This window comes from Vipera berus, assembly GCF_964194415.1.
Source record: "Vipera berus genome assembly, chromosome: Z".
Lineage (NCBI taxonomy): Eukaryota > Metazoa > Chordata > Lepidosauria > Squamata > Viperidae > Vipera > Vipera berus.
In genome coordinates, this window is record NC_138205.1 from 53,993,906 (window position 1) to 54,008,713 (window position 14,808).

The following is a 14,808-nucleotide window of genomic DNA, read 5'->3' on the forward strand; positions in this document are numbered from 1 at the left end:
TCTTATCTTTTAAAGTCATGGCAATTTCTAACAGGTGATCCAAATGTCTCAACTGTAAACTCGCAAGCTGATCTTCTCTATGTGAGTCTAATTACAAATTATGCATAGATCTATAAAAATGCTGATTGAGTTCGCTTTCTTCATCCGCCCTCATCTTTTGTGACGTATCGAAGGCCTGACCAACGAACTGTTCTGTGGTGCGCTTGCGTTGTGAGATACGTCGACGTTTTCAAAACGAGAGGAGCGGGACAAATTTCGGTATTATGAATTCGCTGGTGAGAGAAATGCGGAAACCCCGCTTCGGTAGTTTCTCGAAGTTTTTGTGGCGAGATTTCGTTTGGGGGACCGGGTTTAAGAATTTCTAATCTCTTCCCCTTCTCCGTCTTTGGGTCTGAAATAAGGCGTATTGAATTATATTGTAATCAAAACATGGAGCTCTTAATAAGGTCAAACTCGATCGCGTCACATAACGTATCGTTGCGTATCGCGACGATTTTTGCTTTTGCGGAGCTGGGGTGGGCGTGACCTGAGCGTGACGTATTCGGCCCGCGGGCCACCAGTTTTTAACACTACAACGGAGACTATTTTATTACGTTTAGGTTGCTGGAATTGGGTATGTCTAGTTTAATGAAGACAAGGTCTAGGTCAGGGGTCGGCAACCTCGGCTCTTTTATGACTCGTGGACTTCAACTCCCAGAATTCCTGAGCCAGCTATGCTGGCTCAGGAATTCTGGGAGTTGAAGTCCACGAGTCATAAAAGAGCCGAGGTTGCGGACCCCTGGTCTAGGTCATGATTGCAATGTTCCAATAATCTAAGGGGCTGCCACAAAAAAGGTGGAGTCAGGCTCTTCTCCAAAGCACCTGAAGGCAGGACAAGAAGCAATAGATGGAACCTAATCAAGGAGAGAAGCAACCTAGAAACAAGGAGAAATTTCCTGACAGAACAATTAATCAGTGGAACAACACCCAGAAGTTAAGGGTGCTCCAACACTGGAGGCTTTTAAGAAAGGACTGGACAACCATTTAAACTGAAATGGTACAGATTTCCTGCCTGAGCAGGGGGTTGGACTAGAAGACTTCTAAAATTCCTTCCAATTTTGTTATTCTATCTTGTTTTCTATCTTCTAGTGGGCACCAGTTTAAAGCTCTAGGAGTCTCTTAAGCTAGTGTTGGTATAGCTAGTTCTAGTCTTCCACTGTTCATTTATCATTGGGTAGTGGAAGAAAAAAGGTTGTGACACTTATGTGAGTTGGGCAGCTACAAACATTTGTTTAAGGGTCATTCCATGTCAAGTGGTCTGGGGGTTCCTGCTTGACAATCACGGATTTTGATGAAATTTTGTGTGAACATGCACACATGTCCCCAAAGAACATTGGTAAAGTGTTATGTTTGCCAATGCAATACTTGCAGAGATATAGTCATTTGTTTGACCACATACTGCAGCCTTCTACAGTATGACTGAGGTTCCAGCGACTTTGAGACATATATCTCTGGCGATATTTTGTTGAGAGAAACAAAACTTGGCCATCTTGTACAACTTTTCTTGCTCTATGAAACAAAAATAACATATTAAATGCTTAGCTTAACAATGTAATTTTATTCTCTCCTTAATACATTATACTGTGTAAGGTTGCTAATATATTTAGAAGAATTTCATTTCAGAACAACTTTCTTAAGGATGAATACTGTGTGCTTCTTTAATGTAAAAAATAGTGGGATGTTGTTAATAGAAGATGATATATGTTGTATTGATTGCATTTATACCATATTGATGGGATGAGCAAATGTATAGTTTTGTAGTCTAAGGTGGCATAGGACGGTTCACTGTTTTTGCCACAAAAGAGTAACAGAATGTTGCAGATTAAAGGGTTTTTTAAATTTCATCATCACTAATCCACCTTCAAGTGAAAATAGCTAATCTCAATTATAAATTATATTTAGTGGGTGATGGATATACATAACTCTAATCAGCAAGTAATTGAAAATTATGGTTTATAGGAGGAATAATTGTGTACAAATAGTTTATCAGTAGAAAATGAAAGCTCCTTCCTGATATTAAAGCAATATGTGGTTATCCAGACTAATCTGTAATCCTACTGTGCTGTATTGAACTTTTATTTTTCTTTTCAAAAAGCATTATATTTTCTCTTTTTAACAGAATCACTTAAAGAACACATATAGGCTAAGATTCTTCAATGGACTACGGTAATTAAACATTAATGTTTAATTATGTTTATTTAATAATGTTTATTTCCTAAAGTATATTGAAATAGATAAAAAGAGGTTTATTAAAATAGGAAACAATGTATCTTATAGTGAAGTATTTTATATTGATAAAATTAAGAGAAATATGCTCAAAGGTATTAAACTTCTAGGTTTAATACCTTTGAGCATATTTAATGTAAATTCTACCACAATAAATAGTAGGCTGTTTTTGAAATAAAGCAGATTCTTAGAAAAACTTTGTAACATGACATATATAGATAGCCCTTGATATATGACCATAAAGGAGTGTACCCATTACAGTCGCATGTTGTGATGGCTGTTAAGTGAAGCATCTTACTTAATAATCTCCCAATCATTGCTTTCCCAATGCAATCGATAATAATAAAAAAAGCTTTGCATTTTTCAGAAGCTTTCTGCCACAATGATCAACCTTGTTAAGGCAGCAAAACAAAGCAGTTTGTCCTGTGGTAAAATGATGGCCGTTTCTGGGTTGCCGCCACATTTCCAGGTTCAAATCATTCCGTTTTCTTGCCTTAATGTGGTTTGCATAGTAATGCACAAACCTTCTGCAGCTTTCCATAGTACTGTGCAACCTTGTTAAGGAGGCAAAATTGAGTGATTTTGTCCCTTGCCCACGCAGCACAATTCCAGAATCATACCATGCAGCCGAGAAAAAAACTAACTCATTCGAGCACTATGGAAGGCTGCAGAACTGTTCAAAAGATGAGGAGGAGTATGTGGGACTGCTGGGGTGGGAGCCAGGTCTAAAGCCAGCAGAGAGCCATTAAGTTGGGGATGCTTGCAGGGACTCAGTTGGATGGGGAAGATAAGTAGGGGTCATTGCAGCATCCCTGCTGTTGGTTGTAAAGATGAATGAATATGGGGGTGCTGTAGATTGAGTCATAAGTAGTTTTGGGGTTGTCATAACTTCAGATGCCCATTAAGCTATCAATTGTATGTCGAGGACTACCTGTAAATATTAGTGGTTAAAAAAGAGATAAAATTACTCTCAATGTGCACATCACTTTTTCAATTTTAATCATGTTGATTATCTTTTATCTCTTGTCCTGTTGGAGATTTTAATTATTATTCAAACTTCGTTTACATATACAGGATGCCTTGTTTTATTGTACTTTGTTTTATTGTGCCTTGCAGATTTTTTTCCTGTAAGTCTGTGTTACATTTTGGCATTTTTTTTAACAAATTGATGGGTTTGTGGCAACTTGCATTAAGCAGGTTCGTATATTTTTTCAACAGCATGTACTCAATTCATTGGTAATTCTCAAGTTTGGCAATATTTTACACTTTTTCATTATTAATAAGATCATGATTAGCGTTTTAAGAGTAAAGTATTTTTAATTAATGTACTAATTGTATTTTAAAAAATAACGCTATTGCACACTTATTAGACTATAGGTAATCCTCAACTTACAACCATTTATTTAGTGACTGAAGTTACAATGGCACTGAAAAAAGTGGCTTATGACCAGTTTTCCTATTTACTACCATTGCCCCATCCTCATGGTCATGTGATCAAAATACAGGCACTTGACAACTAGCATGTATTTATGACGGTTGCACTGGGTCATGTGATAACCATTTGTAACCTTTTCAGCCAGCTTCTGACAAGGAAAATCAATGGGAGAAGCCAGATTCACTTAATAACTGTGTCAACGCTGCAAACATTGGATGTTTTCGCTCAGACAATATAAGAGGCAGCCTTTTCCTTTAAACTGTTTTGCTTTGAATCAATTAAGCGGGGGGGAGGGGAGAAGGAGAAGGTTGACCCTGCGCTACAGAAAGGAAGTGAAACTTTGCATGTTAAACTCATTGGAGAATGTGATTCATGACGTGTAATTAAGGGAGGGAATTGTGTATGATACGATGTGTTCAGGGGAGGAGAATTCAGATTCTGGCATCCATCTATGAGTGCTGATGCTTCGTTCTCATTATTATAGACTTTTTAGAAAAACTGCCTGAATGTTCTTTGATCTGTTTCATTAATCGGAACCATGACAAACTGCATGATTTGCTTAACAATTGTGGCAAAAAGGTCATAAATTGGGGCACAACTCACTTAACAACTATCTTGCTTAGCAATGGAACTATTGTGGTCATAAGTCAAGGATTACATATATAGTCTGATAAATATAACTTTTACAGGCAATGAGAAACAAAATGTGTTATTTGTGTGATTTTTTTGTGATATTCATTTTATTATGGTTGGAACTGAACCTGCAATATCATCATGATATACTTGTAATTTCATTCAAAACTATTTCAAAGGGCTAAAATTAGCTTCACTCCAAACTTGTGATTTATTAAATATACTTTATGTTGAAAAAATTTATGTACTTTCAGATCTGTTTTTTCTTTCTGTAGAAATGGAATTACTCCATTTATTTATTTATTTATTTATTTATTTATTTATTTATTTATTTATTTATTTATTTATTTATTTTATTAGTGATTTCCTATAAATACAGGATACATGTATGCATTACAGTCTACCCAGGGTTACAACCTGTGTGTGTGTGTGTATTTTGGTCTTATTCACAGTGATCTCGATATTTATTTATTTATTTTATTATATTTATATACCGCCCTTTCCTGAAGGACTCAGGGCAGTTTACAGGGTAATTAAAACAAAAAATACAAAAGTTAAAAACAGATTAAAAAAATTATATCCGTCCCTGAACAAATAAAACCCCAGTTAAAATTAAAATTAAAATTCTCAGCCTGGGCCAGAGAGCTCGAAGAGCCAGGTCTTCAGGTCCAGGCGGAACGAACGGAGGTCGGGGGCGGTCCTAAGCTCCACTGGCAGCTGGTTCCAAAGGGCAGGCGCACCCACTGAGAAGGCCCTATCCCTGGGTGTTGTCCGCTGGCAGTCTCTTACCGGCAGTACCCTGAGAAGACCCTCCCTGTGGGAGCCCACTGGACGAAGGGAGCTTGATGCCGGCAGCAGGTGTTCCCTCAGATAACCCGGACCCAAGCCGGGTCGATAGACTACAGCAACAGGCCCTATCCAGTAAGATGAGGTTCAGTGGGTTTTGGCAGCAAAAAACAAATGCATGGTTACAGAATAGGTGGTCCTTGTCTCAGCAATAGTAACTTTGAGAGAATCTAGCTGTCCTAGTGGACTACCACTTTAATCTGATCCAGTTGTTTGTTGCAGTTGTCAAAAGGCCAATGCAGTCCTAGGCTGCATCGCAAGGATAGCATCAAAATCACAATAAGAGATAATATCACTTTGTGTTGCCCAAGTGAGGCCACACTTGGAATATTGCATCCAATTCTGGTCACAGAGACAAAAAAGATGCTGAGAAAGAGTGCAGAGAAGAGCAACAAAGATGATAAGGCATCTGGAAGCTAAATTTTAGGATGAACAGTTAGGGAACTAAGTATGTCTAGCCTAATGAATTGAAGGATTAGAGTGACATGGTAGCTGTCTTCCAGTACTTGAGGGAAAGTCATAGAGATGTGGAGGTTGACTTACTCTCCAAAACATCTTAAGGTAGGACAAGAAGCAATGGCTGGAAGCTCTCAACGAGAGATCTAACCTGGAACTAAGGAGAAATTTCCTGACAGTGAGAGCACTTAACCACTGGAGGAACTTGCTTCCCATAGTTGAGAGTGCTCCATCACTGGAGGTTTTCAAGAAGAAACTGGACAGTCATTTATCCAGGATGGCTTGATTTGCTGCAATGCTGTACTGTAGTTTGACCTATTTTTGCCAATAATGCAGAGTTTGCAGATTAGAAATACTTTATAATTGGCTAACCTTGTGTGTTTTTTTCTATGCCAGTAAAAAAAATGCTACTGATATACAAAGAGAAAGTGTATTGGAATGTGTTGAAGACTGTTTTGAACGTAAGTTCAATGGATGAATGTAAAGTATTTTAATGAAATGAAGAGAAAATTATTGAGAAAATTATCTTATCTGAACTATGGTCCTATCACAATATTATAATTGATATTATTTCAATTCGAATCATGGGTGAATGGAAGTAATTATCTGTAGTTAAGACTTTGAATAAAGGTGACAAAATATTTCAAGCTTGCAATGTTTGAAGTTCAGATGGATTGTAATAGGTTGAACAACCTGCTTAAAGTGCAGTTTTGACTTTAAGATGTTTTGGATAGCCCCGTTTAAGATCCATAAGTGTTGCTTAGACTGCTGCACAGTATCGCACTTGACTGGAAAAGGTACAAGTCCAAGTACCATGGAAAAGTTCAACAGGATTCTTTTTAAAATAATTTTATTAAAATGTAACAAAAAAAATCAAGAAAAAAGTATGAAGACCCCTCCATCGCCAAGAAACAACTTTCACCATCAACATAGCAAATATAAGCAATTGCACAGTCTTCATCTGCTCTTAGTTAAAACTCTTCATCCCATACCCATTTCTTCATAAAAGAGAAATCAAGTTTCATTGTTTTCAATATAGTTACCAGCAAAAAATTAAAAGCTCTAAAATGTTAACATTAATTTAACATATATAAAATGCAACATTCCACATCTATTATCTATAGCAAATCCCATTTAAAAGGCATTAAATGGTCTTAATATCCTAACAATTAAAACTCTTTGGTAACATGACAAATAGAGACCATTTCTCCATTACTAAAGACAAGCTCCAGTATTCAATGTTCCAAATAACAATTTATCGTATTCAAATATGCATTCTATATCTGTCAGGACCCACCCCAATCCACATCTTAGGAAAGAAAGAACTCTTGAACCAGAAATTGTCCAAAAGGAGCTTTTACTAAAACATGTTTGGAGATGGAAATACTAGACAGGATCTGAAACTGTGTTACAGTTTGGTACTTTTTAAAGAGTCCCCGGTCGAACCCCCTCCCTTCAAGCCATCTGGTTTGTCCCAGATCAATTAAAATTCAGGTGTCAAATCCTTCCATGGGAAAGAGGGAACTCTCATGTCTTTACGACAATTACTCCCTTTAGAGATTTAAATCTGAGATACAAACCAGATCTCTTCCCCCCCCTTCCTTTGTTGTTTTAGTTCAAAGGTTCTCCCCCTTGCTTCTTGTCCTGCGTTCAGGTGCTTTGGAGAATAGCTTGGCTCCCTCTTTATGTGGCAGCCCCTGAGATATTGGAACACTGCTATCATGTCACCCCTCACCCTTCTCTTCGTTAAACTACACATACCCAATTCCAGCAACCGTTCCCTATTTTCCTAATTCACTTTTTCACTTTTCCTAATTCACTCTAAAGCTTTCCCTGCGCAGAGCCTTAAGTAACACCAGCTGCCTGCAATTAGTGCAGGTTCGCATCCCACCAGGCTCAAGGTTGACTCAGCCTTCCATCCTTCTGAGGTAGGTAAAATGAGGACCCAGATTGTTGGTAGCAATAAGCTGACTTTGTAATAATGCTGCTTGTGGGGGGGGGGGTGAAAGCCCTAATAAGCAGGCATATACATAGAATGAAGGCTATTGCTAAGCACATTGATTTGTGCTTTAAATTGTAAGCCGCCCTGAGTCTTCGGAGAAGGGCGGGATATAAATGGGATTAAAAAAAAAAGACCAAATGGGAGATCCGCTCCAGGTTTTCCAGCCAGCCTGCCCAGTTCTTGAGTCAAATGTGTCCTTAGAGCTAAGCAGCTGCTCTGACTGCACCACTCTTTCTGGAGGGAGGGCTAAAATCCCCCTTACCTCACCGTAGGAGGGAAAATGCTTAGCAGCTTAAGGTATAGAAAGTAATTAGGGTGTAAAAGAGGTAGATCTTACCCAGTCTCTTCTGTGCTGCTTTAAAAGTTGCCTGGTGGAAAATGTGACTTTGGCTGTTCAGAGCCTAGAGATGAGCCATAATGGCCGGTCCTTTCGTCCAACGGTTTGGAGGGATCGCCAGGTCTAACGGGAGAGTTGAGGCTCTCCCGCAATCCAGCGAGCACCCCTCCTTGCTGGTTGCCTCTTCAGGGCGACTTTCGGCCCTTTTCAGGTCCCCCCAGCGATGCGAAACTGGACGGGGGAGAAAGAGCAAGTCTCCCAACTGTCCATTGTGGCTGCGTGGCAAATCGGAAGCCAGAACCTTACTTTTTTCACCATTGAATTTCATTTTGTTAGATAGTGCCCAATGGCACCCCATGGATATAGGGGAGTATGGTCCAAGTGGTAGTGGTTGGAAGCCTGTCATCTGCAGCACATGGCACCCGTTGTTGATGGTGGCGTCAAAATCAGTGGAATAGCTGTTTTCACTTGCTGTGCTGCAGTGTGTGTTTACAAGCTCAAAATCTGGGCCAGATATGTGGACACATTTGTGGTCATCAGTAACAGCAATAGTAAGCATCCTACCACCCACAAAATCGGCTGTATCCGCACCCTTTTCAGCAGAGTAAACACACACTACAGCACAGCAAGTGAAAAAGCCAAGAAAGAGTGCTTTCTCCACACAAGCAGGGTAGGAGGAGAGCAGCAGCATGCCAAAATTCAAACAGCTGTCAATAAGCGTAACGGAAGCAGCAGTTGAGCAGTTGATTGCAGCAGGATGTGAGCTGAATGTGTAACTGAGAGACTAGATGCCAAATTGTGATTTTAATATAGATTTTATCTGTTATTTATTATTTTACTTTAGAACCTTTTACTAGATATTCATTGAGTGTTTTTATTTGTTCGGGTCTCTGCTCTTTGACTGTAATAAACTTGAACTTGAAAGCTGTCTTCCAGTACTTGGAGCATCTGTCACCAAGCCGAGGGGATTGACTTATTCTCTAGGGTACCTGAGAGCAGGACAAGAAGTAATGGGTGGTAGCTTCTAAAAATGAGGTCCAACCTAGAAGAAGAAATTTTCTGTCAGCGAATAATCAATAGAATAACTTGCTTCTAGGGATTGTGGGTGCCCCATTAATGAAGGATTTCAAGAATAGACTGGAAAAACCATTTGAGTGGGATTGTATAAGGCTCCTGCCTGAAGCAGCAGGTTGGACTAAAAGATCCCTAGGGTTCTTTCCAAGCTTATAATCCTATGTTTCCATATGTATAGTAAGAAAGCTATGGTTTTAAGTTAGATTGTAAGAAAATAAATCTGTCCTAAGAAAAATGTACTAATAAATTTGTTAGTTATAATTTAAGGTAATACCAGGAGAAGGTTGTTTTTCTTATCTCAAAAAGAATGATAATGTTGCACGTATTTCTCTGTCTTATCCATAAAGTAGACAACAAGGTCTCAGAAGAAATTCAGGAAAACGATATTGAGGTGTGGTCCTTAGGATCACCAATCCTTCTTGAAGAAGATGGAGAAAAAGAAGGAGAAAGAGAAGAAGAAGATGGAGAGAAATCATGTGCAAAGGAGTAAGTTATTTCATATGACTATTAAATATTTCGTGAAAGTATTTTATTCATGTCCAAGTTAGTGTAGATAAATGATCAATTGTTGAGAGAAGATTTTTTTCCCCCATGTTTTGGTAATTAATGTGGGATGAGCCTGGGACATGCCTTTATCACACAAAGTATCTTACAACAGAAAAAGAAGAAAAAATCATTTTTTAAAAAAAATCTAATTCTAGCTTTCTTCTTGTGCCAGGCAGGCTTCCATATCATTGCCTTTAGCTTCTCAAATATGTCTCCCTTTCTTCCTACGTACGTTGTTTGAATCCAGGGAGACCATCCAGTTATCAATTTTTCATTGAGAGTGACCCCTTTGTAGTCATTAAATTTTCGTTCCAGTAAATCCAATCTCCATGTTTGGCATAGTGCAGTTGTCATTAATTCAATCTGGTCTTCTTCTTCTTTCAAATCCATCTGGCTTAGGTAAGAGGTCATGTCTAGTGTTGTAGTTGTTGTTTGTTTGGTTGAAGTCTTGGTGTACTGTATTTGAAGGCCTTTGGCATCCTCCATCTTAGTATTGCTTTCTTCAGCTACTGTTGCTTGTTAAATTGTAGGTTTTATAGTTAAAGTCAAAGTTTGGGCATCAAGGTTCTCAGTAGATTGTACTTGTTGTACTTTAAAGTCCTCTGTTTTGTTGTTAAATTCCTCATCTTCTGTTTGTTTTTGGATTGTCAGATCATCAATTGAAGTAAGAGTCTCATTTGGTGAGTTTGTGCTGTCAGATTTGTCTTTAGGTCTGGCTTTTATTTCTGCAGTCATTGCCAAAATTGTATCACGTATAAAGTTTATAGTCAAGTGGTGGAATATATTCTTCCATTTCTTTAGTATTTTGCAAATAGGCCTTTAGTGGAGGCTATTTTAATAAAAGTCAATAAATGTCCACCTCCACTATTCCTAAAGGTTGTTTTCAGTCCCAGGTGTTCCCAATTTTTATCTTTAAAGATAATGTCAAGGACAAGTCTGTTAGAGCCAGATCTCAGAGTAAAAAAAAAGGTTTACTTGCTATACCAGGTTTTGCCACAAGATGTCCTCAATAGCTTGTACAATCATTTTGCAGACTAATATAAGTCTTTTATCCAATTAATTCATTTTAGTAGTAAATAGGGTAGTAGGTCCCCCTAAAAATAAGCAATAAAAACTTTTCAGTGGCCCAAAAATTTTACAGGTACAGATAGGGTTGCTTAGTTATTTAGCTTAGTCATTTAATTTCTTTTGAGGCTTTAAGGTTGTAAATCTGCAAGTAAGCAGTTGCCGATCTTTCAAGAAGGGGGAAAAAGATTTTCAAGTAAGTCCCACAGGAAAGTAATTAGGGAAGTAAGAAGGGTAAGGTCTCACCCAAATCCTCCAGATTCATTGTGCTTGATAATGATTTTGGCTTTTGGCAGGGAACGGCTTAGTGATCGGCCATATTAATGGCCGATCTCTTGTTCTTCAGGCCAGAGGAGCAACTCCAGATCAAACGGAGGGCTGCTGCCCTTCTGTGATCGCAGAGAGATAGTCTCACAGTGGTCACCCCTCCAGGGCGACTTTTAACCCTTTGCAGGGTCCTCCGAGTAAGAAAGACCAGACTGCGGGGAGGGAGCTTCTCCCGGAACGTCTGCCAGCACTGCATGTGCAAACCGGAAACTGGTCAGTCTATAATTTTAGTGGCAGGTTTATTTTAACAGTGAGAGAAAGAATAACAACAACAAAAATCCAGAAAAATGCATTTCAAAAAAGTTATGAATTGATTTGCATTTTAATGAGTGAAATAAATATTTGCTCCCTTATCAATCAGCAAGATTTCTGGCTTCCAGGTGTCTTTTATACAGTTAATGAGCTGAAATTAGGAGCATGTTCTTAAAGAGAGTGCTCTGAATCTCAGCTTGTTATCTGTATAAAAGACACCTGTCCACAGAAGCAATTGATCAATGAGATTCCAAACTCTCCATCGTGGCTAAGACCAAAGAGTTATCCAAGGATGTCAGGGATAAGATTGTAGACCTACACAAGACTGGAATGGGCTACAAGACTATTGCCAAGCAGCTTGGTGTGATTATTCGCAAATGGAAGAAACACAAAATAACTGTTAATCTCCCTCGGTCTGGGGCTCAGTGCAAGATCTCACCTCTTAAAGTTTCAATGATCATGAGAACATTTAATTAGAATGTGCAGAATCTTAGAATGTGCAGGAATGGATAGATTAACGTTAGAGATCAAAGAAAATTCAGTTTATTATAGAACATGGGATAATTTTTACCAATGGATAGAAAAATGAACTAGTGAAAAATGAATGTGATTTGTTATTTTGAATATATATAGCAAGAAGAATGACATACAGTATATTGATGAACTGATACTGTTTTTGATTATTGTTTATTACATTTTCTACATTTATCTATTACTATAATAACTATTGTTAATTGAACATATGTACCCGGACAATAGTCTGTTTGCTAAAGAACGAAAGTGTTATTGGGGGATAATCCCAATGTTGATCCCAACACTGTCCTAATCCCAACCCCAATCCTGATCCCAACCCCACCCTAATCCCTAACCTGATCCTATTTTATCCCTAACCCTATAAAATTCAATAAAATCCTTTAAAAATAAAATAAAATAAAATAGAGAAATGGTTACTAACGCTAGTTTTCATCAAGAAATATTTTGTAAAATATCTAAGTTTATTTTGAAAATGAAGTTCCTTGGACTGACCTTTTGTGATGTGTGAAAATCCAGTTGCCTGTCTTTCTTCCCTAGAAATTCAGCTACTGTAAAGCCTGAAGAAGAATTTGAATTTTTGACAGATGAATCTTTTGAGTTGTCTTCTACATCTTGTATTTCAATTTCTCGAAAAAAACAAAAACCACAGAAAAAGAGAACATCTGCATCATTTGAAGGAAACAAGGAAGCTCAGCATAATGAAAGAGGAAAAAATAAAAGGGTATTGGAGAAAACAATTATGCCAATTCCATTGAAGGAAATCAAGACAACAACATGTAATGTTGGTGAAAGAAGTTTTGATGGATTTCAAAATGCTTCAAGAATTAAACAAGTAATGGCTGTGGAGAATGATAAATCGCAATTCGTTAGGTCTGTTGTTACCATCCAAGAAACAAGGAAGCAAATGCAGTCTAAAAATAAATATAAAGATTCAGCAGAAATACATAAAAGAAGTTACTCAATAAGTGGAAAGCAATCACAAGGCCTCATACCTTCATTCGAAGCAGATCAAAAATTATCAGTCCAGATACAACCTGTAGAAACTATAAAACAAAGCTCATCTCAGAATAAGCTGACCACACTTACAAAACTGCAATATGAAACTCAGCAGGAGTGCACAGTATTGGCTCTATCATCAAAGGATTGCACACAATCTAAGCATACAGATATTTATTCTGAAAATTCAGGTTCTATGCCAAGCTTTGTTCCTGTAGCTCAGCAGTCATGCCATAATACACTGGTTAAAAAGCCACAGTTACCATCCAAAAAACAATTGGGGACTCAAAAGAAAAAGAAAAGACCCCCTGTTGGACCTATGGAGATGAAGAACAGGCAATTGGTTTCAAAGAAGAGCCTTGAAGATGATCATGGAGAGCAACAGTTAGATAAAAAGAACAATCTTCATCCTTTTAAGCTAAGAGCTGAGCTAAATAGAGCAACATCTCCAATAGTAAAAGAGACTTCTGTAGCAAAGCCTCAGAGTAATATAGTACATCAAGAGGATTCTTGTGAGCAGCATGTGGCAAAAAAACACTCAAATGTTTCAGTAACACAACAAAACAGTGAAGGAGTTTTATCACAGTAAGTTATTATTGTAAAAGTATGTTTTAATTCTACCTTTTCTTAATGCAATGCAATTTTGTACATTGGGATTATTGATCAACCATGAATACTCAACCCAAGTGATTTAAATCTCTTCTGAGGTATGGACGTCTTAGATTGCTATGGAGCTTTGATAATTCCTTGAGTACACATACCAATTACCATACTTTGTTCTCTTATTATTTAAAATACTTACCGTATTTTCCGGCGTATAAGACGACTGGGCGTATAAGATGACCCCCTACATTTCCTGTTAAATTATAGGGTTTGGGCTATACTCGCCATATAAGACTACCCCTCTTCCAACGCACACCAAATGAAAATTAAAAAACATCAGATTTGATTTTAATATGGTAATTTTAATTCAAATGCTTATGACATGCAGGTACTTAGTAGGAAAACTGTCACTTATAAACATAAGGCTGTTTGTCATCAAACATGTAAACATAAAACAGTGCAAGTGGATTAAACTTAATAATAATAATAATAATAATAATAATAATAATAATAATAATAATAATAATAATAATAATAATAATAATAATAAGAAGAAGAAGAAGAAGAAGAAGAAGAAGTTGGAAGGGACCTTGGAGGTCATCTAGTCCAACCCCCTGCTAAGGCAGGAAACCCTATACCATTTCAGACAAATGGCTGTCCAGTCTCTTCTTAAAAACTTCCAGTGTTGGAGCACTCACAGCTTCTGGAGGCAGGTTGTTCCACTGGTTAATTGTTCTAACTGTCAGGAAGTTTCTCCTTAGTTCTAGGTTGCTTCTTTCCTTGACTAGTTTCCATCCATTGCTTCTTGTCCTGCTTTCAGGTGCTTTGGAGAATAGCTTGGCTCCCTCTTCTTTGTGGCAGCCCCTGAGATATTGGAACACTGCTATCGTGTCACCCCTCACCCTTCTCTTCGTTAAACTACACGTACCCAATTCCAGCAACCCTTTTCCTATTTTCCTAATTCACTTTTTCACTTTTCCTAATTCACTCTAAAGCTTTCCCTGCGCAGAGCCTTAAGTAACCCCAGCTGCCTGCAATTAGTGCAGGTTCTCATCCCACCAGGCTCAAGGTTGAGTCAGCCTTCCATCATTCCGAGGTAGGTAAAATGAGGACTCAGATTGTTGGGAGCAATAAGCTGACTTTGTAATAATGCTGCTTGTGGGGGGGTGGGTGAAAGCTCTAATAGGCAGGCATATACACAGTATGAAGGCTATTGCTAAGCACATTGATTTGTGCTTTAAATTGTAAGCTGCCCTGAGTCTTCGGAGAAGGGTGGGATATAAATGGGATTTAAAAAAAAGACCAAATGGGAGATCCGCTCCAGGTTTTCCAGCCAGCCCGCCCAGTTCCTGAGTCAAATGTGTCCTTAGAGCTAAGCTGCTGCTCTGGCTATGCATTCCCCACCTGCCTTTCAAGTTGCTCTTGCATTCCCCACCT

The 14,808-nt window shown here is 38.2% G+C and overlaps 1 protein-coding gene across 2 annotated transcripts in view; it reads left to right on the plus strand.

Moving 5' to 3' along the window:
- The first annotated feature begins 215 nt into the window (after positions 1-215).
- Positions 216-14,808, plus strand: part of CENPC (centromere protein C) — an 86,774-nt gene continuing 72,181 nt past the window's right edge. Inside the window, exons 1-5 of one of the 2 annotated variants that reach the window (XM_081344320.1) lie at positions 216-275; positions 2,159-2,205; positions 6,032-6,096; positions 9,396-9,534; positions 12,310-13,353. In XM_081344320.1, coding sequence (XP_081200446.1) covers positions 264-275; positions 2,159-2,205; positions 6,032-6,096; positions 9,396-9,534; positions 12,310-13,353 — 1,307 coding nt within the window. In that variant the 5' untranslated portion in view covers positions 216-263. The remainder of the gene's footprint in view (positions 276-2,158; positions 2,206-6,031; positions 6,097-9,395; positions 9,535-12,309; positions 13,354-14,808) is intronic. The other variant, XM_081344321.1, reaches the window with a different exon arrangement.